The 27,369-nt window shown below is 45.4% G+C and overlaps 1 protein-coding gene across 1 annotated transcript in view; it reads right to left on the bottom strand.

The window, feature by feature from the left end:
• Window positions 1-226: 226 nt before the first annotated feature.
• The window catches only part of DYRK4 (dual specificity tyrosine phosphorylation regulated kinase 4), a gene marked incomplete at both ends in the record, with an annotated part of 31,022 nt that continues 3,879 nt past the window's right edge, over window positions 227-27,369 (bottom strand). Inside the window, 14 exons of the mRNA XM_080914400.1 lie at window positions 227-456; window positions 1,238-1,416; window positions 3,503-3,632; window positions 7,502-7,562; window positions 8,690-8,862; window positions 9,798-9,879; window positions 13,378-13,516; window positions 15,004-15,144; window positions 15,441-15,577; window positions 17,790-17,953; window positions 19,874-20,012; window positions 21,255-21,371; window positions 22,111-22,191; window positions 27,094-27,187. Coding sequence (XP_080770526.1) covers window positions 227-456; window positions 1,238-1,416; window positions 3,503-3,632; window positions 7,502-7,562; window positions 8,690-8,862; window positions 9,798-9,879; window positions 13,378-13,516; window positions 15,004-15,144; window positions 15,441-15,577; window positions 17,790-17,953; window positions 19,874-20,012; window positions 21,255-21,371; window positions 22,111-22,191; window positions 27,094-27,187 — 1,867 coding nt within the window. The remainder of the gene's footprint in view (window positions 457-1,237; window positions 1,417-3,502; window positions 3,633-7,501; window positions 7,563-8,689; window positions 8,863-9,797; window positions 9,880-13,377; window positions 13,517-15,003; window positions 15,145-15,440; window positions 15,578-17,789; window positions 17,954-19,873; window positions 20,013-21,254; window positions 21,372-22,110; window positions 22,192-27,093; window positions 27,188-27,369) is intronic.

The raw sequence follows: 27,369 nt of genomic DNA, 5'->3' as shown, positions 1-27,369 counted from the left end.
CAGCACATACACCCTAAAAAGGTGAGTTCAGGTAAAGGCTACCTGCCTTCCCCAGCCCCACCAACCTCCTCTGGAGGAATCATGCCAACTCACCATGTGAGTAGTTTTTTTTTTTCTTACAAACCTTTATGCATTAAAAAAGCAATGTGAAGTATTGTGCAATCAAAGTGCCTTCTCTGATACAAATTGATGATGGGGGATGGGCAGAGCATGCCCTTCACAAGGGTCACATGATGGGCGGTAAAATGTTTGTGTTCTTGGGGGAGGTGGTGCATTGTTGTTCCGTGGACATCTCTGACCCAGCAACAGTCTCTGGCTTTCCGGAAGCTTCTGCTAGATGCGGCAGCTGGACTGTGTCTGCTGTGTGCTGGATAGAGCTCTGATGTTTGCCCGAACTCTCAAGGTACTTCTCAGCTTCCTCTTTCAGTTTGTCTGTCGTTTCTCTGGTGGTCTCATCTGCCAAAGGAAAGAAGGGACAAAGAGTAACCCTTCAAATGCTAGCCACTATGTGCTCTAACTTCGACAGTAGGTTCTACATTGTTTGGTGGAAATTGAGCATTCTGTGACCAGCATTTTTTTTAAAGCACTTTGTAATCACTAATCCATTTGTTCTTTTCCTAAACCCCACGGAATAAGCACTGCTCACAATGTCATAGGTGTTTAAGCTGATACACAGATAAATTGCCTAAAAGCCGGACCCAGTACTGTAGAAGGAGAATTTAACCCCACTTTCACTTGAATCTACTGAACTGTACTTACTAGACTACAGTGCAAAGAAAATTTGCCTCATGCCTTTCTGTGTCATTACAATGATGAAAAGGAGGCTGGAGAGGAGGCTCAGAACCAGAGCTCTACTCCCGCACCCACACACAAGGTTACAGCCCCTCTAACTCCAGCTCCAGAGGATCTGACACCCTCTTCTGGCCTCTGTGGGCACCAGCACACACAGGCACACCCACCCACCAATAATAAAATTCTTTTCAAAAGAACATAAAAGGTACACAGGGGGTAAGCATAATGCAAAAGAAGGAGGAGAAAGGAAATTGGATAATGAAAAAATGGAAAACCCGAATGGCAAGAGGCCAAAAGGAGGAAGCTAGCTAAAACCAAGTCTCCTGAAAGAGGGAACTTGAAAACAAGCAATGGTGGGTCGGAGGTGGTGCCTTCAGAGCTGGTTACCCCGTGTCCTGTGCGCACACTGGGACTCGTTCATCCGTGCTGGCTTCATAGACTGTACCTTTTTTGCCTTTGCTGAAGTGTTGCTCTTCGGCCTTGTCCTTGCTTGTCTCAGAGGATATGCCGATTCCAGGGTTCCTTAGGACCTGTGGCCTGGGCCGAGGTTTGAATTTCCTCGGCTCGTGAATCCAGGCGTGCTTGAGGGCCTGGTCAGGGGTCATTCGCAGAGAAGGCTCCCACCTGGACACCAAGACAGCCCAACATGTTGGTTACAGCTGACTTTCCCTTTTCATAGTAAAATATTTTTAAGCCAAATCAAGGTGTTTTTCCCCCCATTTTGACTGTATTGTATCTCAAAGATAACAAAGGACAGAGATGAAGACATAACTGTAAAATTGGCTGCAAACAACTGTTGATATTTCTCTAAGAAAAGTTGTACCGTGAACCAGATACTGTATCAATACCAAACTGTCTAGGAGCCCTAGAAATTCTGTTACAAGAAATCTTGTTCAGGGATGGGATGTAGCTCAGTGGTAGAGTACCTACCGGTCATGTGTGCGACCCTGAACACCAGAATCCAGACCATAACAAAGACATGGTACGTTTACAAGTCCTAGCTAATGAAATTTAAGATTGGGAATGTTTACACGATAGAAACAGCGATATGCTGGAGTTCAAGGCCTCAGGTACGTAATGAATTTGAGGCTAGCCTATATCCAACCAAAAACCTAAGAGCTGTAAGTCAAGGACATTTCTAACATGATAACATCAAAGGGTTCTCATGTTCAATGTCATTGAGCCCAGGATGGCTCATTTCCCGGTAATTTTCACCCAAGCCTGAATTCCACCCATTAGCATTCTATGATCATACTGACCCTTCCTGTCAACTATCTGAAAACTATTACCAAAGTCACTGTCTTTCTCCAGAACAGGACAGAAAGGCCTGTTCTTTGGGAAACACCAGACCTTGGTAGTCACCACTATTTACTGGCTGTGTGGACACCCTCATTTCTTGACCATCATACTAGGAAGAGCTTCTGATTACAGGAATGGAGCATGAACCGTCGAGACTCATCGAAGTCATCAACTGCACACACGCTCAAGCATCACACCAACTGCTGTGGAGCTAAGTCTGCCCTCTCCTGAACTTCTGCAGTTAGCCTTTAAGACTGAGATGCAGGGCTTGACATGCTCCATGGAACCCTGTAGGCTCTGGCTCAGATCACACCTCTAGCCTGTCATTCTAAAGCTTTGCTGCTTAGAGATTTCAGGTTGGGTAGCAGGCCCTGTCAACATAAAGGTATGAGTTGAGAGCAGTTGGTCCTTTCCAATGAATGAATGAGTGAATGAATAAATGAGTGAATGAATGAATGAATGCCTGTTTTGCTCCTGAACTGTATTCTTAATGAATGGGGTTCTCAGGAACCCCCCCCCATCCCAAACCCAGTCTCATTGTTGGTTTCTGTCATTTTTTAAGAGACATTCATTCTATAATCTCATCCAGAGTCTGGGGTGACTTCGGGTGGAAAAATAGCATGACTCCCCTGAAGTCAGGTGAGCAGGTTCTAGAATGTGTGAGTGCCCAGAGTGCTTTGCTGATATGATTCTATCCTCCCAGGGGAGTGAGAGATTATAAAGACCCACTCTTCTGAAAACACTAAACGGTCCTAGGACTGGTGGGGCTGAAGGCACCATAGTGGCCCCTCACTTTAGAGCAAAGGAAGGAAGCCCAGTGAGAAATGATGGCTCTTTAAAAAGCACATGGTTAGTCTGCTTAGACTCGGCAGACACAGGCTGCCAAAGCTCCTGGAAACAGCAGGCGCAGCCATGCTTTGCCAAACCCAAAGAAGCAGAACAGGGGTACAGGCATCATGGCCACTCTGTGTTTATGCAGATGTGACTGAAGTACAGAACTTGACTTCTGAGATTCTAAGCATGCATACTGATTGCAAACATCTGTGTATAATAGTCCATGGCTCCCCTAACCCTAACTGCCCAGTCTGTGGAGGTCTGGGCACTAAATGCAGGGGTTAAGCAAAAGTGTCATGGAGCCAGTGTGCCCTACATAGCTTTGCACACAGTACATTTGGCCCATTGTAGGGCTAGCTGTATAGTTCATTAAGTATTAGACATTAGGGCCTACAATCTGTCAGGCAGCTTGAGATTAAGGAGGTAACAATCTATGTGCATGCGTGTAGCTCTCCCGTGAGGATGGTGTCTGGTGGGCTCTTACCTCTCAGCCTTGACTCTCACCAGAAAACACATACGCAGGCATGGTACCTAAAAGTTAGGACACCCACAAGCAAAGGCACCCCAACAAACTCACACCAAACACCTTCTGAGGAAGTCCAGGAAGCTGGAGTCATAGGTCTTCACCACCATCGTGAGATCCTTGGAATCCGGGTATCTTTTCTCCCCTCTGTTGTTGGTTATATTTTTGGGAAGACCTTTGGAATCTTCAGAGAAACAGCATTCTGTATTTAGTTCCAGGTATAAATATTCACCAGTCTCTTCCTAGCAGTCCACTCAACCCTGCTGCGTCCCAAAGGCCTCTCTGCAGCTCTCTCGTGCCCCGTCTGATGTGCCTGCCCCATCCCACCCTTCTCCACTCATCTATCCAATCACATCACAGCCTCAGCCAGACTGAAGTAGTCCACAGTGATCACAGCTGATGCCAAATACAACTTGTCCTACTAACTTGTATGTTCTGTGTTTCCTTCCCACCACGTGCTGTTCGTTATCAGGCCAATGGTTTACATCACTTGCTACTGACCAATGTTAGATGATATTAGAGATGTTAATGATAAAAATACATTTCAAATGGCCAGAGTATCCACCTCTGGGTAGAAGGATGTTGTATCTTCATGGATTGTCTGTGCCCTTGTTCAATCCTCAGTAGCCCAATAAAGTAAAATTAAGCCATTCATCGGGCAGAACAAAGCAAGGCATTTTAGTAAATGACCTTTCATTTACAAACCACAGGAGCTAATGAGCTCCCTTAGTTCTTCAGGGTCTCACCAAAATTTTAACAGCTGGAGTGTTCTGGCTCTAGAAGACCTGGCTAGGAACGGCCTTTCTTCAGCTCTTTCTGCTGAATAAGACCTTTGCCAAATGTGTAAAATCCAGATGGCTCTAAAGATTGCCTGGGGATGTTTTGTGAAATCCTCAGAAGGAAAAGCCATTCCATTGCATTGAGACTCTTGTATGATGCCCAGAAGGTCTGGCCACTTTGATTACACCTTGTAAAGCACGTGAGCAATATGAGTATTTATACGGTCTGTGTTCTCAGAACTCGGTGTGTGAGGGGCGTCGTGAAGGCCGAGCAATGTTCCGTTATTCCCTCTCCCTGGCTTCGCTGTCTCAAAGACCGCACTATCCTTGAACTCACTGACATCCACCTGCCTCTGCCTCTTGAGTGCTGGGACTAAAGGTGTGGACCTCCCCCAGGCCCAGCTCTGTTCCATTCATTCATTTTGTAACCAATTTTCAGGGCATTCAAAGTATCTGCTCTGACTGAATTCCTAAAAGTTAAGATTTTCAGAAATGTGTGTATGGGAATTTGTGGATATGGATGTCCTTGTGTTTATGAGGTAATGAATGGACCAGAATTGTATAGGGTCTATAAACCATAACACTCCTGTTTCCTAATAGAGGTAGCACCTGGACTCATCTCCCCATGTTGCTTAAAACAACAGAAGGAATCAAGCCTGCCTCCCTAGATGTAACTTAGCATCATTATGCAATTGTTCTCCTTGTCCAGTTTTGTTTTCCTTTCCTCTCATCTCAGTTCCTATCTAACCCTTCTTTTCCATCTCCTTTGTGCTACTTGGAGCACTTCTCAAACTACCCCGAGGCGGCATCTCCTTCCTGGTAAGTAAGAGTGTAACCTAAGGCTTGGCAAACTGCTGAAAACTCAAACCCAGGAGAAGAGTTGAGAGAAGTGAAAAAGTGTTTCCATAGTCACCCTGTTCAAAATAGTCACAAAGAGCTGCCATTAGAAACGTAAGATCCACGGGCCATAGAAGAAAATCATAGGAGCCAGCATTCTGGTTGAGTACCCAAATGACCATAAAGTTGGGCAACTATAGAGTGAATGCTGCTTCCTGTGTTGTCAAGGAAACCAAGGTGAAAGCCTACCCCAAGACCTGGACATGACAACCATAGTAGAACACCAGCCCTCTCTGGTGTCTTTTGAGGATACTGTGTTCTTCTGTCCTTAATCCCCCATTGGATGCTGTCTCATGACATGTCTTAACGGTTTAGGATATGAGTCTTCCCTGGTGTGATAGTCTAACAAAAGGGAGTACCCTCTATTCCCCATTATTCTTCCATCAAATTCCTCAAAGCCCAAAGGATCAGTTCTCTATGCAGCTAGCAGGAAGAGTGCTTGTCATCAAAAGCTCCATCTCATCCAGGTTTCCTGGGAAGATGTCCTTGTCCTGAGAGTGTTAGGAGGGAAGGTAAGTATGGGAGTGCTGTGCTTGGGGAACAAGGACACTGCCCTGCCCAGAAGTAAGGGTTTCACATCTCTAGCCAGGAATATGAGGTGACACTTGAGATTGAAAACCTGGAATGGTGTGCATGCCACAGGTGAATCTTAACGGAGTATGACTTTCTGCTTTCTGGGCCTTCAATTTTCAGTCTCCAAGGAAACCTGAGGGAGGAGCCAGGAAGTCAGAAGCTGTGGCAGGTTCCTGAATGGTGCAGAGTAGTGTCTTAGTGGCTCTCTCTGGGAATACTCTTAACTCTCCTGTTGATGGAGAAGGTTAAGAAGGATGTGTATGATTTGCCTGCCTCTTTTCTTTTTCTTTCTTTGTTTTGCCTTTTTTTTTTTTTTTTTTTTTTTTTTTTTTTTTTTTTTTTTTTTGCTGTTCAGTCAAGAATCAGAAAGGACCTCCATCTTCGAGGGAAGCTCCTCGAGACTCAGGGTGTTCAGACATGGAATGAAGCGTGGTGACCTACAGCAAAGCTCATTCATCCCAGAAGGTCACTCAAAAGCTTCAGTAAGTCCCTGAAACAGAATTGCTTCTCTCCCCAAACATATAGAAGCTGTAAGAACTGCTAAGAGATGGCTTTCTTGCCAAGAAATGTAGATTAGTTGAGCTACCTGGAAGAGGCCCAGACCACTCAGACTGCCGGAAAGACACTCTCCAACCTGTTAAGCTGCCTGCACCTTGTGCAGTGAGCTTCAGATTTGGGGTTTTCTAACGCTATCACCTGGGCTTGGCCTTTGGTGAGGCAGCCATGTTCAAGTCCTGCCTGCCCTATGTCCAGTGCATACCCCTGTGGGTAACCCCAGTAAAAGGCACTGGATCACCAATTGGACTTTGTTGCTGTCTGTGCTTTAGTCTGTCGTAAGTTCCCTATCTGGGGTGAGTGGACATTTGCTCACACCACCCCAGGAAGAGTGTCATAGTAATGGTACTTGTGGGAGTGGGGGGAGGGGAATAACATTTGAAATGCAAATACAGAGAATAAAAATGGGAAAAAGATAGTAGTACTTGATGATACTGAACTCTGGTATCCCTGTGCATACATGAGCTCATATATACACACACCCAACCCCTGCACATCAAACATACTACTACTGCTACTACTACTACTTACTACTACTACTAATAATAATAATAATAATGTATTCTCTATTAATGATAGACTATAAAAGTAGAAATTTCCACTATGCCAGAAGTTTCTGCCCTGATTTCCCTGCACAGTACAAGGCAAGAGAGGCCAAGTTGTTTGGGAAACACTGCTAGAAGAGAGTATGGCTTTAATGGTTGCAGTACTAGCAGACAGACCCGGGGAACAGGGTCTTCCATGCTTCTGGGTATTATACAATTGTGACCCCTTCCCACTGTGAGACACCATCTGTCACACTAAGGACACCACTTATCGTCTCTTCAGCTTCTCACTACCCTTTGGTTATAGGGCCAGAAGAAAAATCTGTCTGTCTGCCTGCCTGCCTGCCTGCCTGCCGCCTGCCTGCCTGCCTGCCTGCCTGCCTGCCTGCCTGCCTGCTGCCTGCCTGCCTGCCTGCTGCCTGCCTGCCTGCCTGCTGCCTGCCTGCCTGCCTGCCTGCCTGCCTGCCTGCCTGCTGCCTGCCTGCCTGCCTGCCTGCCTGCCTGCCTGCCTGCCTGCTGCCTGCTGCCTGCCTGCCTGCCTACCTGCTGCCTGCCTGCCTGCCTGCCTGCCTGCCTGCCTGCCTGCCTGCCTGCCTGCCTGCCTGCCTGCCTGCCTGCCTGCCTGCAGTATAGTGGGTGTCTCCAAGGCCAGTGACACATCGCTGAACCCAGTTGGACAAAGAGAATAAGACCATGGGACTTACCAAAGAATATCTGTCTTCTGGAGGCTGTCTGGACGAGATGGGCAGGTGGCAGGCCCAGGACCTTCAACAAGTACAGTGTGTCTGTGTCACTATTGCAGAGTCACAAGTTCAAAGCCTGTCAAGATCTAGGCGCGACTTTGGCCAGATTTTTGTCTTTTACTTATAAGGACCCAAGAGATTTAAGTAACAGCATTAAGTGGCAGATTAGACCCAGAGACTAGGTTTTACGATTCCTATCCCAGGCTGCCTCAGTGTCCTAAGAATGAACACTGGCCATGCTACACGGGTAACACCGTGGAAGCATCCAGATCCCTGTCAGTCCGTGCAGGCCACAGAGAATGAGGAATGGCCCCTTCCAGCATGGAGCACTGGGTTGGGGTGAAGGAGGGGCGAAAAGCATCAGACCCTTAGCAGATGAAAGAACATCGCTGGAGAGAAAACCTGACTGGTCATAGTTTTCTCTGAAGCCTCCAAAGCCAGCTCACCCTCACCCCTCATTGGGGCAGGCCTAGGCTTGGCATACCCCTGCCCTCTGGTGCTCCAGCCCTTCAGAGTTCCTAGTAGAGAGCACACACACCCCAGTCTCCTGGGTGCTGGTTCAAGGGCACTTCAGCCTTAGCAACACCCACCCTGACCCTCATTTTCAACAGTCACAGCAAACAGTGTGATATGCCATAAAGATATCCACAAGGCTGGACCCCCGGTTTGCAAACACCAAGACTTGTGTTAATTCCATCATGACTACCATTTCCAGCTATTTTACCCATCTGCCTTGTCACAGAGGAAGAAGAACAAAGCAAAGGGTGCAGCTATTTAAAGGAATACAGCCCCCTGAGTTTCAGGTGGATTTGGAGGGTAACAGATCACACTGGCTTCTGTGTCATCATCATCATCATCATCATCATCATATTGGTGTATTTGAAGGACTATCATCACAGTTTATTTTAAAATGTCAACATTTACAACGAGGTGAAGGACATCACGGGCAGCTATTTAAATCATAATGAAGAAGTTAGCTGTCGGCTCAGCAAAATGCAAGAGGCACATCATTTCAAGACTGTTTTTCAAAAGTGGAGGCCTGTGCATGGTACCGCAGCCCACCCCTGCTGGGTCTGATAAAACCCAGAGTCTGAGGTTGGGCGTTATCCCAGGAAGTCAGCCATGCTGGTGGCCAGCTCTCCCCCTCACCTCCATGATGCAGGCCAGCTGCTCCACCTCGTTCTCCCCAGGGAACAGTGGGTATCCGGTGTACAGCTCCGCCATGATGCAGCCTAGGCTCCACATGTCGATGGCCATGTTATAGGGGTGACCCAGAATCACCTCGGGGGACCGATAGAACCGGCTTTGGATGTACGTGTACACTGTGGGGGGAAAAGGGAGAGAAAGCAAAGCAAAGCCCCTCCATATGCCTCTGCAGTAACTAATTTGGAGCACCACCCTCATAAAGGCCCCCCTCTATGGGCCTTTCAGGAAGAAGGAAGTGTGGGTCCCATTCCATCATCTACCAATCCTTTCAGCAGCTGATTGTTTATCTTATGGATAAGGAACTCCAGAGGAGTACGTTTCCAGGGAAATACATTTAAATCGCCTGTTTTAAGAATAAAACAGAATAATAAAAATAAAGAAGAAAACAACAACCCCACCTCCCTAAGGCATTTAAAACAGGAATTTAACTGGATGGTGGTGAGTCCAGCATCTGAGAGGCAGAAACAGGAGGATCGCTGGTTCCAGGCCAACTTAAGATACATAGCCAGACGTGACTTATCATTATCCCTAATGAGTGACAGATAGCTGGGACATATTCTCTAAATCAGACTTGTACAAGGCAAAGAGGCAGATGATCAATCAAGTTCAATTTAGTGAAAGTCAGTATGACTACACCCCAGGGTTACTGTCTGGATTCTAGCTTTAAAAAAGAAGTACAAGGTCCAGAGAACAAATCAAAGGCAGTGAAATCTAAACTGTAGAGTGATTATTTTCTAAACTGCAAACTCCTGAGCTACATGTTAAGGTGAGCGCCTGGGAACTATAATGTTCATGAGCCCTGGAGTGATTCTATCTAAGCACTCCTAGTCAGTTTAGGACCCAATGCTCAAGGGTCATTTCATAGCTTCGGACTATGAGAGGTCCAGAAAGGTCATATTCTCTTTGGATACAACCCTTTCCATTTGCAGATGAATATCTCGGAGACATGAAGCACCTGGCCCGAAGCTGTCAGTTGCGATAGTACGCAAAGTAACCTGGTGTGCAAAGAGAGAGAATATATAATAGCAGAACCGGGACGGGAGGTACCTACCTTTTTGGTGTTCATAACAGCTTGACCCAAAGTCAATAACTTTAACAGTGACTTGGCCCCGCTGGTATAGCACAATATTTTCCTGGAAAGAAGAAGTATGTTTGTTTAAGTTGTTTTAATTAAAGTTTATTTAGATGAACATTGCCTGGGCTTTCTCCTTACCTCTATGTCAGCCCTGGATATGGACAGCCCTTTCCGAATGCAAGCATCTCAGAAAGTCCTCTCCCACAAATTCTCCACATCCCATTGGCCTTCCACTCTTGGGACTTCCCACTGATTTGTGGTTTTTATTTCACTTTGACCCAGTATTCACTAGTTTGCATTCCTTCATTTGTGAACATTGTTTTTCTTCCCACATTGGTTGTGTTAAAAAAAATAAAAACCCTGATGATTATGGGTTTATTTACATGCTTCTTAGTACCTGGTTCTATGCTTGGCTTGCATAAGGCTTTACAAATGCTGTTGGCTGAATACATGTAATGTTTACAAGAAATGCTATTTCTAACACTCTATTATGATAGTAGAGAACCCATGAATGGATAAGTAAATAGATAACAGATAGGGATAAAGATAGGTAGATAGATAGATAGATAGGCAGACAGACAGACAGGCTGAGTTTAGGCGTACTAAGTGTTAGTCAAATTATGGTCAAGGCAGAGCTCTGGGCTTTTGTCTCAGTGTGACACTGTGCTTGCAAAGGCTAAAAGAATAATGTCTTTAAAAAATTTTATTATATTTATATGAGCACACTGTTGCTGTCTTCACACACACCAGAAGAGGTCATCAGATCCCATTACAGATGGTTGTGAGCCACCATGTGGTTACTGAGAATTGAACTCAGAACCTCTGAAAGAGCAGTCAGTGCTCTTAACCACTGAGCTATCTTTCCAGCCCCAAGAATAATGTGTTAATTGGGTCTCAAGAGTCTCCTTACAGAAAAGGTTGCTTCTGGAGCTCGTAACAGGTACAAAGGCACAGGAAAGCCAATCTGAAGCCTCCAGAACATTAAACGAAGTAATTTTCAGAATCTCTGTTAGCCCAGGGAGGATAGGCAACAGAAACCTTAAAGGAATAAGAATTTCTTATGTGTCTCCAGCCTAATGGAGAGGCACCATCACTGGATAGGGGTGGGCCCTAGGCTATGCCTTGGATCTCACACAGCCCCACCAACTAGTGTGCTACAAACTCAGTAGCTGGCCTGCATCTATAGGGAGGCAGAGGGAACTTTAGCAGGTGGAGTGTAATTGGAGGAGGCTAGCTCATGATGCAGCGGACAGTACAGGGGCTGCCAGTGAAGGGAATTTTGAAAACCAGCACTTTCCCCAATTCTCTTCCTTCCTGGCCACCATGAAATGAATAGGTTTACTCTCCAAATGCCCTTTGTCATGGTGTTCTGCATTGCCACCGTACCAAAAGTGATGGTGACAACCTGTAGATTGATGTTAAGTTGATATATGATTGGAAAGTGGAGAGGTAGGCAGAGAAAAGGTAGGAAAACGAACAGAGGAACAGAGAGAGGAGAAGGAGATCAAGATGGAGCTGGAGAGAGCAGGCCTGGATCCTGGTGGCCACAATTAGCATTAGGTAGAATTGAATATTTTAAAGAAGTCTATGGGTCTTTTATCTCTTATAGAAGGGCAGTTTGTATCTTTGTCTATTGGATGTAAGCTTATTGTGTAGAAGCTTTGTGGATTGAGAATGTAATATATAGACCTGTATGAAATGCTTTCCGGCCTTAGAGTCATGTTTGTGTCAGGTGGTGGGGTAAAGAAACACATGGGGCAGAAGCACCAGGGTGGGCAGAGTGAATGGCCTGGGAAGGGAATCTCACGGAGAGTGTATCTTGTGAACCGAGTGACAGAGTCTGTGCAATCAGCTCCATACTAAAGCAGTGCCCGAGGAGTGAGACCACAGGGGATGATAAAGACATAAGCAAAAACTTTTACTATTTACTGTAGCACCAACCGACCTTGAGTTGAAGTCATCAGCCAAAGCAGACCTTTCTTTCCTCCTCCTTAGAATCCGGTTTCTATAAGTATTTGATCACAGCGATAGGAGACTGTCGGACACAGCTGCCCCCTCTCTACTCTTACTGGGAGAGGGTTCTCTTAGAAAGGAGCAACACTATGGGACCTCAGGACTTGTGCATCATAAACATTAAAGGCACAAGAACAATACGCTGCTTTTCAATACATAGTCACAAAACACTTTTCTGGTCTGTGTTTAACACTTGACTCATGTCTCAAAGAAATCCATTACCTGATCATTTGGCTGGTGAAAACCTTGTGAATTCAGTCCCCTAAATCAAAAGACCAAAGGCATTATGGAACCCTTTGGAGTTGGAAAACTGAGGATTTGGAACTAATAAATTTTTACTTTTTTATGAGGTTCTAGTCATGACAGCATCTCTCTATCTTGCAAATCTTTAATCACACACAAAAAAATGTAATTCCTGGACTTACAGTTTTCAAGACGAAATTAGCCACCCACGTTTGAGGATGAAGAGAAGAGAGTGAGGACAGGTTAGAAATAGTTGCCTCTCTGTGTGTTAGGCTGGTTTTCGAACCAACTCTTTATACCTGGTCCGAGCCACTGCTTTGAACTGACCGTCATTACTCATTTCACAATCATTTGCTGCCTTCTATTTCTGCTGTCAGGGTTATATACTGGGGAAAATAATGAGGAGAAGAAGTCCCTGTTCTGGGGAAGAAATTGGAGTCCAGTGGGTGGCAGAGACCTCAGAAGCAATTCCTAGCCAGGCACAGTGGTACATGCTGGTAGTTCCATCACTTGAACAAGTAGAAACAAGAGGATCAGGAGTTCAAGGCCAGCCTCGGTTAGATATGGTGCTTGAGGCCACTGTGAGTTAATTGAAACCCTGGCTCAGAAAACAAGATCCAAAGAAGCAATTACTTAATACAGCAACCAGCACAGCTGTAGAACCATATATACAATATCAGCAAGAACGAGAGTTGAATGGAGGACATCTGGCTGTTTATGTGCCACACCCAGGAGCCCGCCAGTTTTGAATACGCAAAGTATGATTTCAAGAGGGATGTGATTACCTTTATGTGGCATGATGGGTCTTTTCCAGTGTGACTGTGTCTGACTTTCTCCAATAAGATCTTACACAGTTAGAGAGTGGGCTCCAGTTCTTTCATTAATAATACAGTAATAAACATTGAGGGAAAGGGAATCTAAGGCAGGGTGTCATGTATTCCAGGCTGGTCTTGAACTCTCTTGTGTAGCTGAGGATGGTTTCTGAACTCCTGACCTACCACCACATCTAACTAACAAGAGCACTGTTTAGGGTTATTATAACTAATAATTGGAAGTACCAACACAGTAAATCTAGACTCCCAGGCCTTCTGGCAGTGTGCCACACCCCCAACTCCGTAGGAAAGCTCTCATGTCTTCCTGCTCCTAGATACCTCAATATGTCACCTCCCTCTTTATGTCCCCAGCATTTATACCTTGGTCCTCACTGCATCTGCACCTATAAATAAACACTGCCTAGCACCCACCCTGGAAAACAGTGGTGGCAGCCAGCCCCGCCAGGTGGAGGAGTGTTTGTACTTACCGGTTTAAGGTCACAGTGGATGATTTTCTCTACATAAAGCATTTGTAAGCATTTCAAAACAGAAAGGGTGAAGCGCCGAACTATAGACAGACTGAAGCCTTGAAAGCTATTGTTCTTCATCAACTCATACAGGTTGATTCTGGGACAAAGAGGGAGAGAAAATGTGATGTAAATGGCTGTCAAGACATCATACTCAGCATGGTCACATGTCATTTGGTTTCCCTCTAATATCAAATAAATTGCAAGCCAGGAGGTAATGCTGCACACACAGCCATAGTTTCTCCAGCTCTTGAATATGACACGGGGATCCCTCAACAAAGTAGCCACTCCTGCCCCAGCCTGTAGGCTTTGCTAAGTACTTCAGTGTCATGACCTGTATGGAAAATGAGGATGGCCCAACAGAAGCTCCAGCAAACCAGGGAGCCCCCACTCTACCTAAGGTAAGTGTGGCTACTTGGCCCCTTCACTGTGTTCTCGAAGAAATGAAAGCTGGCCCTCTGTACCATCCTCGAGGTTCTCTATAGGAGCAGAAGTCTGCAACATTCCATAAAGCCATGCTGTATTACTGGCTTACAAGTCTTGAAAACTGATGCTAAACATTTTAAAAAGAGACACACGTTTGTGGGCTGATGGCTTTTTTCTCTGTGCAGCCTTCAAGATGGGGACAGAAAGGAAAGAACATGTGTCAATACCTGATCCCTGGCCATGTCCTTCCCCTCTTTTATTTCTGAGGGTATCCGTCTGTGGCAACATTTAGAAAACCATTCATTCTTGGTGGTACGGTACAGATAAGAAGGCTTACTCTAGACACTATGACCTTTGGCCCTCAGCAACTTCCCCAACTTAGCTGGGTTTCTGATGGCTCTTTTGAGTACAGTGACATCCTTCCCAGGAACTGTGATAACTGGGTAAGAGAGGCAGTCTATTCTATCTTTGCCACAAAAAAAGATAATTCATGTGTGCACACAGGAGAGTAAACTACATTTTGCACATTGAGAATGTGAACAGCATGTCCTCTTGCCTATTGAATGGAACAGGTTTCCTAACAGTATCAGTAAACATCAAGGTACTAATTCAATGACCCAGGAACGCAAGACCATGGAAGTCTCCGTTCATCACATTCAGCCATTTACTGCCAGTCTACATAAGGGTCAAAACAGGGTCCTGTTTTCTTACATAAAAAATAATCTGTTCTTGCATTTACTCAAAGCAAAGTCCTTTGTGCATTCCAAGTAGCCAGTAGCCTGTGGTCCTATGTTCTAATCTCTGCTCTGCAAGACTGGAAAACCAGGAAATGAGGACACATGAGCAAAGCAATGTCTTTTTCAGTACGTCTCCGTTTTGACCGTGATGGCAAGGGCTATGCCATGTCACCTACTCCAATACTCAGCATCTGGAAAGCCCAACAGATGCAATTAAGCAAGCAGGTGACAAGCTTTACTGAGTCGTGGGGTAAGATGTCAGCTTCCAGCCTCATCCTTCTTTCTATCTGAGCGGCTCCTATGTCCGCTTCAGTCGGTAAGTACCACATCCAGGAAAACCTTGCACTCTGACCTCAGTCTCTCTCCTGTCACTAATGAAACCATTTATAATATAACCAAAAAAAAAAAAAAAAAAGCATCTGACCCCAGGAGTTCAAAGGTGATACAGAGATGATTCCGGAAGTAAAAGAAGTCCTTCATGTGGACCACATTGTGAGTGTTGTCTTTGTCTTTCCTTCTGAGGGCTTCCAGGATCTTCAGCTCCACCAAAGCCTGATGGTGAAATCTGAGGAGATTGGGGAGTGACCAACGTGGTGGACAAGGAGAAAAAAAGTACCCATGATGTCACAATGTTGCAGGCTGTCCTCAATCCCACCCCAGGACCCCAAGAATATCTAAGATGTCCAAATCCCAAACTCCATTCTTGCTTCTCCATACCCATTCATGATATCAGACAGGCAGAGAGAGAGAAACAAGAAAAGCCCAAGAGATTTGTGAAGAGCAGCGCCAGAGTTGGCTTTTGGAGAGAGCTAGAGTCACACAGTCCAATTCCCATGTCCCATGTTGCCTATCAAATCACACCTCTTTTTGTTTCTGATGATTTTCAGGGCCACCAACTCATTGTTTTTGTGATCCAAGCACTTGGCCACCTGTCCAAAGGACCCTTTCCCGATCATCTCCAGAACTTCATATCGGTAGGCAATGTGGTCATGCAGGACCTACAGAAGTGAGGCCAGCAGTGAGGAATAGTGAGCTCTTGGATTCACCTTACCCCAGGGCCCCTAGATCCTACTACCCAGATCCTGGCCTACTCCTGGGAGGAGAGTGGTTCTGAACTCCTGCTCTCCTGTCCCATAAATTGTTAGGCTGTTTGGATCCCAGACCACACATATGGTACCAGAAAATGTCCCACAAGGCTGAATCTGTGTCTCATACTGTAAATAGCATGGGGTATTCTTTGATGGAAACTTGTGTTTCTGTATAATGAAGACCTACAGCAGAAAAAGGGTTAGCTCCACTCTGACCCTTGCTATTCCTTAAGTATATATGAGGACGCTTGCTGTCTGCTTTGTCATTTCTTGGCCAGAAATTTCCTCCATTTATATAGATTTAATTCTGTCCTGAGAAATTAGTACAGGACTTGGGCCTTTTTTTTTTTTTTTTTCTTTTTGGCTAAGAATGAAAAGTATCTTCACAAAGACAGAATCATCCTCTCAGTCTCTACAGGAAATCAGAGAGCAGGCATCCAGTCTAAGCCAGATGAAGTTGCCGGTTAAAGACTTGAGCTCAGTGTTGAGCTTCAGACAAGCCACTCCTTCAGTCTGAGGTGAAGTGCTGTCATCTACAAAGGCGCCGGATGCAGAATAGGTGGTGTCTGGCGTCCTCCAGCTGTGTGGATCTCTCCATTTCTAGTGTTGAACTTATCAGTCAGGGAGGACAAAGGATGAGCGTCCCCATAGACTTCATGATAGGCTTCGTAAATGCACACGTGGTGGTGCTTCTGTTCACACAGAAGGGGTCAGCACCATGAATTTCACCAATATGGAAAGGGGCTCATTCACTGGTAAACGCCTGTGATCGATGGAGTAGAATCTACAGACAGGCTCATGTGAATGTGTGTATGTATTATCTTGACTTTCCTTTTATCTGCTTGAGATCGCTGGTTTATGTGATCCACGATTATTTGGGTATTTGCTTGTGTGCGTGATGCATCTGTTTATAAAATGAAATAAAGGTGCAGATTGGAGCTTATAGAGAGCACCCATTAATAACTCCCTCCCAACTGCCACATCAAAAAAAAAAAAAAAGTCTCTAAGACTTGACTGAGGTTCAGTGCATTCTCTTAAGGCCGTGGCTAATTTCCTCATAGGGAGCTGGAAAGATGGGGGAAGAAGTGGGTGATGATGTCTGGGGAAACTTGTATTTATGATTCGTAAGCAAGGATCCATTAATTCCTGTTGTGTATCTGCAGATTACTTTGGGGCTGGAGGTGGGAAATGAGGACCCATGCTTTTATCAGACTTCCAAAAGAATTTATAAAGTTGAGAACCTGGCGTCTTGTGGAGTCTGTTCCAGAAATGACATGACAGTCTCTCTAAGTGTGATCAGGTTGATGGCTTAGGTATCACCTACAATTGTGAAGTTCCTTATTGTCATATGTTGCTGGCTAAGAACCTGTACTCTAACTCGATCCCCAGTTGATTTGTGTGCACAGTAACTTGAGAAGCAGGGCTTGCATGCCATTAAGAAAATTTCCTGCTTCTGAGAATCCATCCAAGACTGTCTTCTAAAAGCAAGTTACAGTGAGAAGTTAGATAACCACACCATGTCGGATGAAACATCACCTTCACACGTTATCCAAAGTAGGGACCACTTGCCCTGATTCTACGTTTAGTCTTGGAGAAGATTTGCCCCTTGGATCCCAGAAGAACAATAAGAGAGACCGAAGAGGAGCTGTTGGGTTCGATATTTAGAAAACAAGATGAAGTATTGCACACCTGAGTCCGAAATAACAAATGCAGTTGTTTGTTTTGCTTTTGATGTGAAAATGGCTTATACTATAAAACAGGAAGAGAGTCCACAGATGGGGTCAGTATGAAAGAGAACAAGAAAGAAAACATTGAGTGACCTCTTACTCCTTTCTTAGTGGGTCCAGGGTTATTGTGAGGAGCCTGTGGTAGTTCACACTGCATACAACTATAAACCAGTTGCTCTAGCATTCCAGTAATGGAGGAGATGTACAATAAACCACTTTTCCCCCTGTGTTCTGTTTTTTAATAATGGCAAATCTTTTAGGACCTATTAGAATCCTTTGGGAAACCTACCCCATACCCATAGTGCATCAGCACAAAGTACTGTAAAATACCCCCTCTCTGTTTCCCTCCTGGTACAATCCCCCCCCATTCCCTCGGTGTTCCCGAAACCCAGCACCTTCACATAGGAACCGTGCTCGTCATCAAAGCTTGTCTTGCTGAACTTCTCTGGAATCACGTTGAGCTTCTTGGCTTCAAGCCCTAGGAACCACAGCTCCGAGTAGCCCAGGATTTCGCTTTGTTCATAAGGGGACAGCTGATTCTTAAAAAACTTTAGGGCCTCTGTAGGTGAAAAGCATCACCAGCCCAGTTGAGTCGCATAAGCATCTGTCCCACGTATAGATTCTTTCTAGCTCAGGGAACATTTTCCCAGCAAGCTGGCTTCCTAAGGACCATCCACCCGATTGCTCACCCGTGGAAATGTTAACGGGGGATAAATGCCAAGGAGGATTTAGCGGGCTGGAGAGGTGGCTCAGTGGTTAAGAGCACTGACTGCTCCTCCAGAGGCCCTGAGTTCAATTCCTAGCAACCACATGGTGGTTCACAACCATCTGTAATGGGGATCCGATGCCCTTTTCTGGTGTGTCTGAAGACAGCAAGAGTGTACTCACATACATGAAATAATAAGTAAACCTTTGAAAAAAATAAAAAGACTATGAGCCGCCGCCGCAGCATGGGTGACACCGGAGCAACAGACCAGTGTCATTTGTCCACGCTACACACAGAGAGGGTTTGAAGGTGATAATGTTTACTGGAGCCAGACTAGTAGAGTGAACACAACTTTAATATAACATCTGGCCTGGCAGGTTTTCCCACTCGAATCAGTGCTGAACCAGCCCGCCAGCACCTCAAGGCACAGGGAAGAACTAATCTGTGCTAGATGGTCAGATCACAGCAGGTGTGTGTGTGTGTGTGTGTGTGTGTGTGTGTGTGTGTGTGTGTGTGTTAGAGAAGGGATATTGTGGATAATAGTCAACTTTGATAATTTGTTAAAAAAATGTTATATATATTTTGCTTGCATATGTTCTGTGTATGCATGGGGGTGCTAGAGAGGTCAGAAGAGGGCATCGGATGCCCTGGAAATGGGGTAAAGGAGATGCTTGTAAACCACCATGTCAGTGGGTGGTGGGAACCAAACCTGGGTCCTCGGAGATCAGATCAGCATTTAATCTCAGAGCAGTCACCCTAGTACCAGTGATGACAATTTTAATATATGGGGGTTTCTCAGGAGAGAGGGTTGGGGAGGGGCACACAGTTGTTTTGCAGAGCATTTGCTGAAGACTTAACAGAAGGAAGTACCGGGAGGGAAAAATGAGGCACATGGCAACCTCTGTCTTCCTATGTGTGATGCAAGTCAGTCCCTAGAGGCTGGATCAGAATGTTCTCCACCCCAAGGCAGAACCCAGGCCTGAGATGTTCTCTTGCTTTGAGTCTTAAGAGGGAAGGAAGCCACACAAGTCTCTGCACCTCGGGAGGAGTCTGTTTTATGTAGCTCCACCAGGCACAACTCCAGGAGCTGTAGCTGGCGAGCATCATGGGGCAGCTTCCCCTCCTGACTGAGAGCACTTCTTACACTTGGCAGTCTCCTGCTAGAGCTACAGGATCAAGCCTTCCTGTTGAGCACATTCTTATGCACCTCCAGGTTGAAACCAGGAGGCCTCCTTCCCCAACGCCATCTGGAGTCCTTTGCCTGACCCTGACTGAGAAGAGCAAGCTTCAAAACACCTGGCTGTGACAATTCAGTGATTTCACCCTGAATTCTAATTCTGCACCTCCCCCAACCTCTGCTCCAGTCCATACAGCATAATATAATGAAACAGTGCCCTCTGCCTGACCCTGACTGAGAAGAGCAAGTTTCAAAACACCTGGCTGTGACAATTCAGTGATTTCACCCTGAATTCTAATTCTGCACCTCCCCCAACCTCTGCTCCAGTCCATACAGCATAATATAATGAAACAGTGCCCTCTGTCTACACTGACGCAGCTGACCTTGACCCTGTGCAGTTCCGGGGAACAATGAACCACAGAGACCTGTGCTCTTAATCCTGCTTAGCCTAGTGCTTAGCCAGATCAGTGAGCGGTCACGGGATTAACTTTGCTCATTTTGGTTCTTTGCCTTAATTGATGACTTCGGCCCATGGCAGCTCCCAGCTGTTTGGCCATCTATGACCTACCACTCCCCCTACTGCTCCCACATCTTACCTGCTGCTGTAAGAGGGACTTTGTGCCTCTTTTGTGGTTCTGGATGTGATTTGGTGTCTTGGGCTTTGGTGTTAAAGTTGAAAGGTATTTCTGAAGTCTTGAGTTCAGAGGATAGCACTTGATTATGAGTTTGCTTTTCCTGTCCAAGGAAATGAGTTATAAGAAAAAAATTGATTCTCTTGGGGGTCATAGGTCATTGAGTTGACCCAGTAGACCTACATCCAGCCAGGACATTTTCCTACCACTCCGGGGAGAAAATAGTTATGAATTAAGAGATAGTAAGATGCTCACCCCTTCTCTTAGAGAGATTATCCAACTCTCATGTTTTGGAAGACCCACTACATTACATGCAGTTGACAACCCAGTGGCATGCCACTGTACAGAGACCTGTGACAGTTTCTATTGTTGCTCTTGAGGAGGCCATGTGGTGATTCCTTTTTATTGTCAGCTTGACTGGGTTTATAGAAACCATGGAAACAACATCTCTTGATTTGTCTAGGAGAGGTTCCCAGAACTGAAGCCACCTTGAACGTGGGAAGCACCATGAAGGGTGAACTCAGAGTTGTGCTGAACTGAACAGAAAGAGAAACTGATCTGACCACCAGAATTCATCTCTTTCCTTCTTGCCAAACGACAGTGTGAGCAGCTGCCTCCTGCTCTTTCTGCCATGGCCTTCCCAACCATGAGGCCCTTCGTTGTCTTATTGGGCTGTGCATCCAACATAAACCCTCCTCCTTCCAGTTGCTTCCTTTTACACATTTTGGTCACAATGATGAGAAAAATAACTAACACAGGCCAATTCCGGATAAGCTAAGTAACTCACTAGATCCCGGAAGCTTCGGTTGGGATGATACTAGCATCTGTTCAGGTTGGTACTAGCTCAGTATCTCATTTGGTCTTCCTACAGGAAAGGGAGCCCATTAGCTGGAGAAGGGGCTCAGAGTACAGACTGCTCTTGCTCTCACGGAGGACCTAAGTCTCATTCCCAACACCCACATCAGGTGACTCACAACTGCCTGGGATCCAGGCTACAGGGGCTCTGACATGTTCTTCCATATTGGGCTCAGCAACAGCCCATATGCGTGTGCCCACACACATCACACACAATTACAATATTTTTTAGTAGAGCATACTGGAAGAAAATCTTTTGAATGGCTGTATCATTTGTACAGTGTGGACTTCATTTTTTTTCCCCTGATGAATGACCATGCTGCCCCCAAAGAACCCATTTTATAGGTGAAAGAAAGTCAAGGCACATTTGTTCAAGTGTTCACTTTTTGTAAAGACTGAGAAGAGAGCTAGAACCCAAGCTCCCTAGAGCTGGTACTGCACCGAGCTCAGGCCTTGAATCTGCTTGCCCAGGGCACAGCCCTTGTCTTACCTGATACAGTATGGGCCCCTTTGATAGGATTTTGTTGCCAATGTGGGGGAAGTTAATTGTGTTCCTCTTCCCCTTTGTGTCCACAAGAGGGAATGCGGCGCTGCTGGTACTTGGATTCTACAGAAAGGGAAAGTGAACAGGTTACAGACATCCCAGGAAAGGAAGAACATTCTGGGTTATCTACTCTATCCTTAGCTTCTCCACAATAGTGTGGTACCTAACCTAGGTTCATGAGGAAAAGCAGATACTAGAGAGCGGAGTCATCAGTCTATCAGGTAGGCTGTGGGTTTGAATCCTACCTCCACTACTAATGAACTGTAAACCTCCAGTAGGTCCCACTGACTTTCTAAGTTTCATTTATTTTATTGCTACCATGGTGACAAAATGGGGTAGGGGCTACCTCATAGGAGTTTTATGAGGAAATATATGTAAAGTGTTCCAAAGGTGCCAACCAGTATTAGCATCATTGCAATACTGAAGACCCCAAAACCCTATCTCCTGTCAGGATGTTTCCTCCCCCGACCCCAGCTAAAAAATAGTATGTTTCAATATGTCTCCCAAAGTAAGCCTTTGTCTGACTTTCATACAATGCTCTGAAAATGTGGAGAAGTTCCTCCACATTCCTGCACATATATATGCAACACAAACCCAAATCTTCTCTATGGATACATTATAATTTGATCCCTAGCATCTTGCATTGGTTGGTTTATGCACTGACTGAGAGAGAATTCATATGTCAATTCACAGCCATAATTATAGTGTGATCATTGTTAAACAAAATGACCTGCTAAACCACCCCACCCATCCGATAACCTTCACCCTTTCTTAGAGAAGGGCACTGGCCATCACCCCCTACCTTTTGTGAGCATCGGTTCCCTCTCAGCTTTGTGGTCTTGGAGGATGGCTTCTGGAGTTGAACTAAAGGCTTGTTCTCTATCTGGGTCAGGTGGAAGAGAATCGAAACAGAACTTGGCTACTTTCATCCCAAGCCACCTGAACATTTTTCCCATTATGATAAAGTGCCCTTGAAACCAATTCTCCTAACTTTAAAGTTACAACAAGTCGAGAGAAGCTAAGAGAAGTACTCAATGAATGTATGAATGGAGTACTCAGTGACTGTATGAATGGAGTACTCAATGAATGCATGAAAGAAATACTCAATGGATGAATGAACAAAGTACTCACTGAATGTATGAATTAATTGCTACCCAAACAAATGCTCTCTCAATCAAAGTGTCAATCACAGACTGACTTATCCTAAGACTGCCTCACTTAAAAAAAAAAAAAAAAGAAAGAAAGAAAGAACAGAAAAAGAGATTTATATAAAACCAAGTAGGAAATATCTGTAGTTCCAACACGTGGATGACTGAGACAGGAAGGTTATGAGTTCCAGGACAGCCTAACTATAAAGCAAGATCTTATCTCAAAAACAAGGCAATTGGCATAACCTTTTCGTCAACAAAATATTATCTAGAATCTCTGAACCCCAAAAGGAAAATCCAAGCTATTCTTGCTCATTAGATAATAAAACACCTATAACCATCAATGTGCCGAAAAATACCTTATTGGAACCTTCTACAATCTAGGTGACCAGCCTGAATGCCTGTGAGCTGACTAGAAAAGAGTTCCCATTTATAAAGGGATGGAGAGCAAAAGAATCAAATCTATGCATCAAGGGTGGAGAATGCCCACCACGAAAGCACTTGGGACTCATTGTGTGCTCCTGTGTAGATAAAGTGTCTGTGCATCCAATCCATGATCCACTACCAGCAGAACAGTGAACCTGAATTCTGTGGTTGTTATTACTAGAGATGGGATTAAAATTTAAGTTAAAAAAATAAAATAGAGGGCTGGAGAGACGCAGTGGTTAAGAGCACTGATTGCTCTTCCAGAGGTCCTGAGTTCAATTCCCAGCAACCACATGGTGGTTCACAACCATGTGGTAATGGAATCCCATGCCTTCTACTGGTGTGTCTGAAGGCAGCTACAGTGCACTCATATAAATAACATAAATAAATCTTAAAATAAAATAGAGACAGAACCACTTCTCTAAAATTTGGCAATTGGGTACAATACTTGAATTCATTATGCTTATGGTCGCTTCTGTGTCTCTGCACACACACACACACACACACACACACACACACACACACACACACTTAGAGAAAGGGGTCTCAGAAAGTGTCCTGTTGTACCAGATGATGGACTTGCAGACCATTTTTTTCTGGCAACTTCCTCAGGAGGTAAAGTGTCTCCTCACACCTCACTTGGCCATTGCATCCCCAGGGGACAAGAGGAAGCGGCTGCATCTTCGCATACAAAATTCTCCTCGTGTGCAGTGAACTTTCTAGGTCCCTCATTGTTTTGTTCTCAATAAGTAAATCTCTACTGAATGTAGTTTAAGGGGCCGAGGGACTAGGAAAAAATGGTTCCTGTTAGGAAACCAACACCTGGAAAGCCCAAACATGGAAGTGTCCATTCCTGAGAGACCTCTTTGCCAGAACGAAGTGGGGTGCATAGAAGAATAGAATACCCAGGACCACACAAGGCACAGAGAGTGGTAGAATCCTCAGTACTACTCCAATGTCCCCCAACAACAGCATTCTGTCACTTTATCACACTAGGTCCCAAGTAAATATGCACACCCTCTCTTACCTCAGAAGTAACACTCTGTGCAGTTTACAGGGGCCACAGGACCACCAAGCTACCTAAGTCCCATGCCTCCCTCTAAGAGCTGAGACATTGGCTCTCTTCCCAATTTGGAGCTAATCCTAACAGGATCCGAAGATGCATCTCGTAGTTTTATTACCTCAGACTGAGCCCTGGACGTCCTCATCTGTGCAGCCCAGAGAAGAAAGCATGAAGGCTCTAGGCAGGCATCAGGTCCCCTGGTCTCCTGTCCCTGGGCTACATAGCTTGTTCAGAAGGGCACCATCAAACAGCCCTGCCTTAGTCATCCCTCAGAGGCTATTTCTGTTTTCTCAATTGGTTCCTCCTCTTCTTCCTCCTCTTTCTCCTCCCTTTCCTCCTCCCCCTTCTCCTTCTCCATCTCCACCCTGTCTCTCTCAAGAAAAAAAAAAAGTCCCCAGAGCTTGGGTGAATCTGGCCGGCAGATGAGGCTCAAGTTCTCTGCTGTAGGCTCACAGCTTCCTCCCTGCAGAGTTCAAAACAACTGCTGAATGTAAGGAGGGGTGTGATGATGCTCGAGAAGAAAAATCATTGGGGAATTGATACAGAACACGATTTCAATGGATGACTAGGCCCATCCCAGCCAGACAAAGAGCTGGGAAAGGGGAAGGCACCTTGACCTTGCAGCCCACCCGAGGGACTAGCTGCAGACCTCAGCTACTCAGTTTCAGTGTGGCTGCCACTTCAGCTAAGAGTCCGTGCCGAAAGCCCCTTTGCTGTGCGTGAGAAGCCCAGAATGCCTAGGCAGGAAGGAACTGTCTTCTGGGCCCTCCCTCTGGCAAGGATGAACTCTGGGGACCCATTAGCGGAGTGAACATGGTCATCCACGGGGGAACAGCAGCTCCTCATGTCATGGATGCAGTGTCCTCTCAAGGGACCTGCACATTACCTTGGGCCATATATGAGAGCAGGAAGCTAGGCCTGGAAGCCCAGACACCTGGAGTCATTTCCTACTTCTCTTACTGACTGGAGTTGGGGAAGGCACATCTCTTTATATTTTATGGCCATGTTTTACAAGTGGATAAAGAGAAGCCAAGGTTATCCAAATAAGTTGTCCAAGGTAACTCCCATCCCTCTGCCTCTCTCTCTCTCTCTCTCTCTCTCTCTCTCTCTCTCTCTCTCTCTCTCTCTCTCTCTCTCTCTCTGTGTGTGTGTGTGTGTGTATTTATGTGCTCATGAACACAGACGTGGAAGCCAGAATTCAATGCCAGGTGTCTTCCTCAGTGTCCATCCACCTGATGGAAGTTACTGTGGAGAGCAGCATGAGGAAATCTCTTTGATTTTAGTTTTTCACAAGTTTCATGGGATGGCTGTCATGTAATTTGCTTCCCTTGAAATATCATTATTATTATTATCAATATTTTATTTATTTATATTTTGTTTGTCTGAGACATAGATTTAATAGAGTGCAGGTCGGCTTAGAACTTACAGCATAGCTGAGAATGCCCTTGAACCCCCGACTCTCCTGCATCCACCTACAAGCAAGCACCATGGTGCCCAGCCCATTTACTTACATAAAGGACTTTATAAAGCAACGCTTAACTCAGAGACAAAGAACAGTGAGATCGGACTGCAGGTTTGCTTTCTTTTTCTCACTTCCTGTATCCCCCTCCCCCCAGCTGGGTATCCTCCTTTGTCATCAGTTTTCCCATCTGTGAAATGAAAGCACTTTCCTCTGGGGCTCACGTACACATTATCTTATCAACCAAGCCAAACTCAAGAAACAGAAAACATTCCAAGTTGCAAAGCTCCTTTGGTTCGGTTTCTCTTGTCACTAGTAGAAAGCCTAGTAGAAATTTAAGGGGAGGAAGAGTTGTTTATCTCATGAATACAGAGGTTGTAGTACTTGTGGCCCAGAGGACACAGTAGAGCAAGCCACGTGATGGCTGCCGAGAGTGGGCTCAGAGAGCCTGAAGAAAGGAAGGCTTTCTCCATCCCTTCAGTCTCAGGCAGGCTGGGCACCTAGCCTGTGGGATGGGGCCCACCCATATTCAGGAAGAGGTCTCCCATTTCTGTTAATTCTCTCTGGGCTCTCTCACAGATGTGTGTGCCTACTGTGTGCTTCTGAAATCTATTCCAGCCTTTTAAAAACCAGTCACGTGGCAATGAGTGTTATTTAGGATAAACCTAGCTCTCATTGATTTGATACTCATGTCTCCTCAAACTGTCCCTGCCCCTCTGTCACTCAGTCCCATCTAGTAATGCAAAATGCATCTAGTCCATTGCCCAGAACTCCCTAAGACTTAACAGTCTCAACATCATTTAAAACTACAAGCCTGAAGTTTCTTCCAATCACTGGAAATACAGGTTTGCACCAACAAACCTGGATGGATCCATTTTGTGAATTATAATCTTGAGGCTCTGGGAAGCTCACCTAGAAACACTGCTCAGAGGAGGTAACATGGAATTCTAGGTCTAGGGAGGTGACAAGTGACCTCTAGAGCCATCACAGAGGCTGCTAACCCTGGAGCAGAGAAGCAGGGATGCACTTCAGGCCTTCACAACGGAATGATTTGGACCAAAGTTTTCTGTAAAACATTCTTTGAAAAGATTCTAAATATGGAATATTTTGAACAACCTAAGTGGTACCAGATTGAAAAAAAAAATCTCCCCTTTAGTTGGCTCATAGATGCTCAACATGGTTATCACATTCTGGCCTAACTTTTGTGCTGTGCCTTTCATTAGGTTTTGAGGCTGAGAGAAAAGAAAGCAATTATGTCTTTTGTCAGGAAAAGAACATATCTTCTGGAAATGATCTTGAACATTTATTGTGAATGACAATGGAATGTTCTGAGTAGTTTCAGGCAGACAGAAAGGAGATGTGGTAACCGTGGATTTGTGCTAGTCACCTGTTTAATGGGGACCTCACAAGGCTGGCTGCTTTTCCCTTTGAGTCCACCATGATGGTCAATCCTGGCTGTCAACTTGGTGGGATTCAGAACCACCCAGGAGACAAATCTCTGCATATGCCTCAGATTCTCACTGCTGAGACCTGCTCTGAATACGGACCACGTCATCTGGACCCCCCCCATACCTTTACCTTAGTACTATCCTTGAGGTGTTTGGGTAGAAGACTCACTCTGGGTCCAGGGGTCTCCACATCTTCCTAGAGACATCTCTGCTCCCTCACTTGGGGCCTGATGATGCTTACCTTCACAGAAGTGAAACTCTGCTTCTTCCTTGCTTTCAAAATTGGGAAGGTCGTCAAACTGCGTTTCCTTGCCTTGTTTGTATCCATGGAAGTCCTGCAAAAGAGAGAGAGAGAGAGAGAGAGAGAGAGAGAGAGAGAGAGAGAGAGAGAGAGAGAGAGAGAGAGAGAGAGAGCAAAGAATAAAGTTGGCCCTGGGCATGAAAGTACATGCATATAATATCAGTACTAAAATCTGAAGAAAGATGATCTCAAGTTCAAGGCTACCTTGAGTTACAT

The sequence above is a fragment of the Micromys minutus genome (assembly GCF_963924665.1).
Source record: "Micromys minutus genome assembly, chromosome: 3".
NCBI lineage: Eukaryota > Metazoa > Chordata > Mammalia > Rodentia > Muridae > Micromys > Micromys minutus.
Note: the sequence above shows the minus strand (reverse complement) of the source record. Positions and strands in the feature narration are given on the sequence as shown.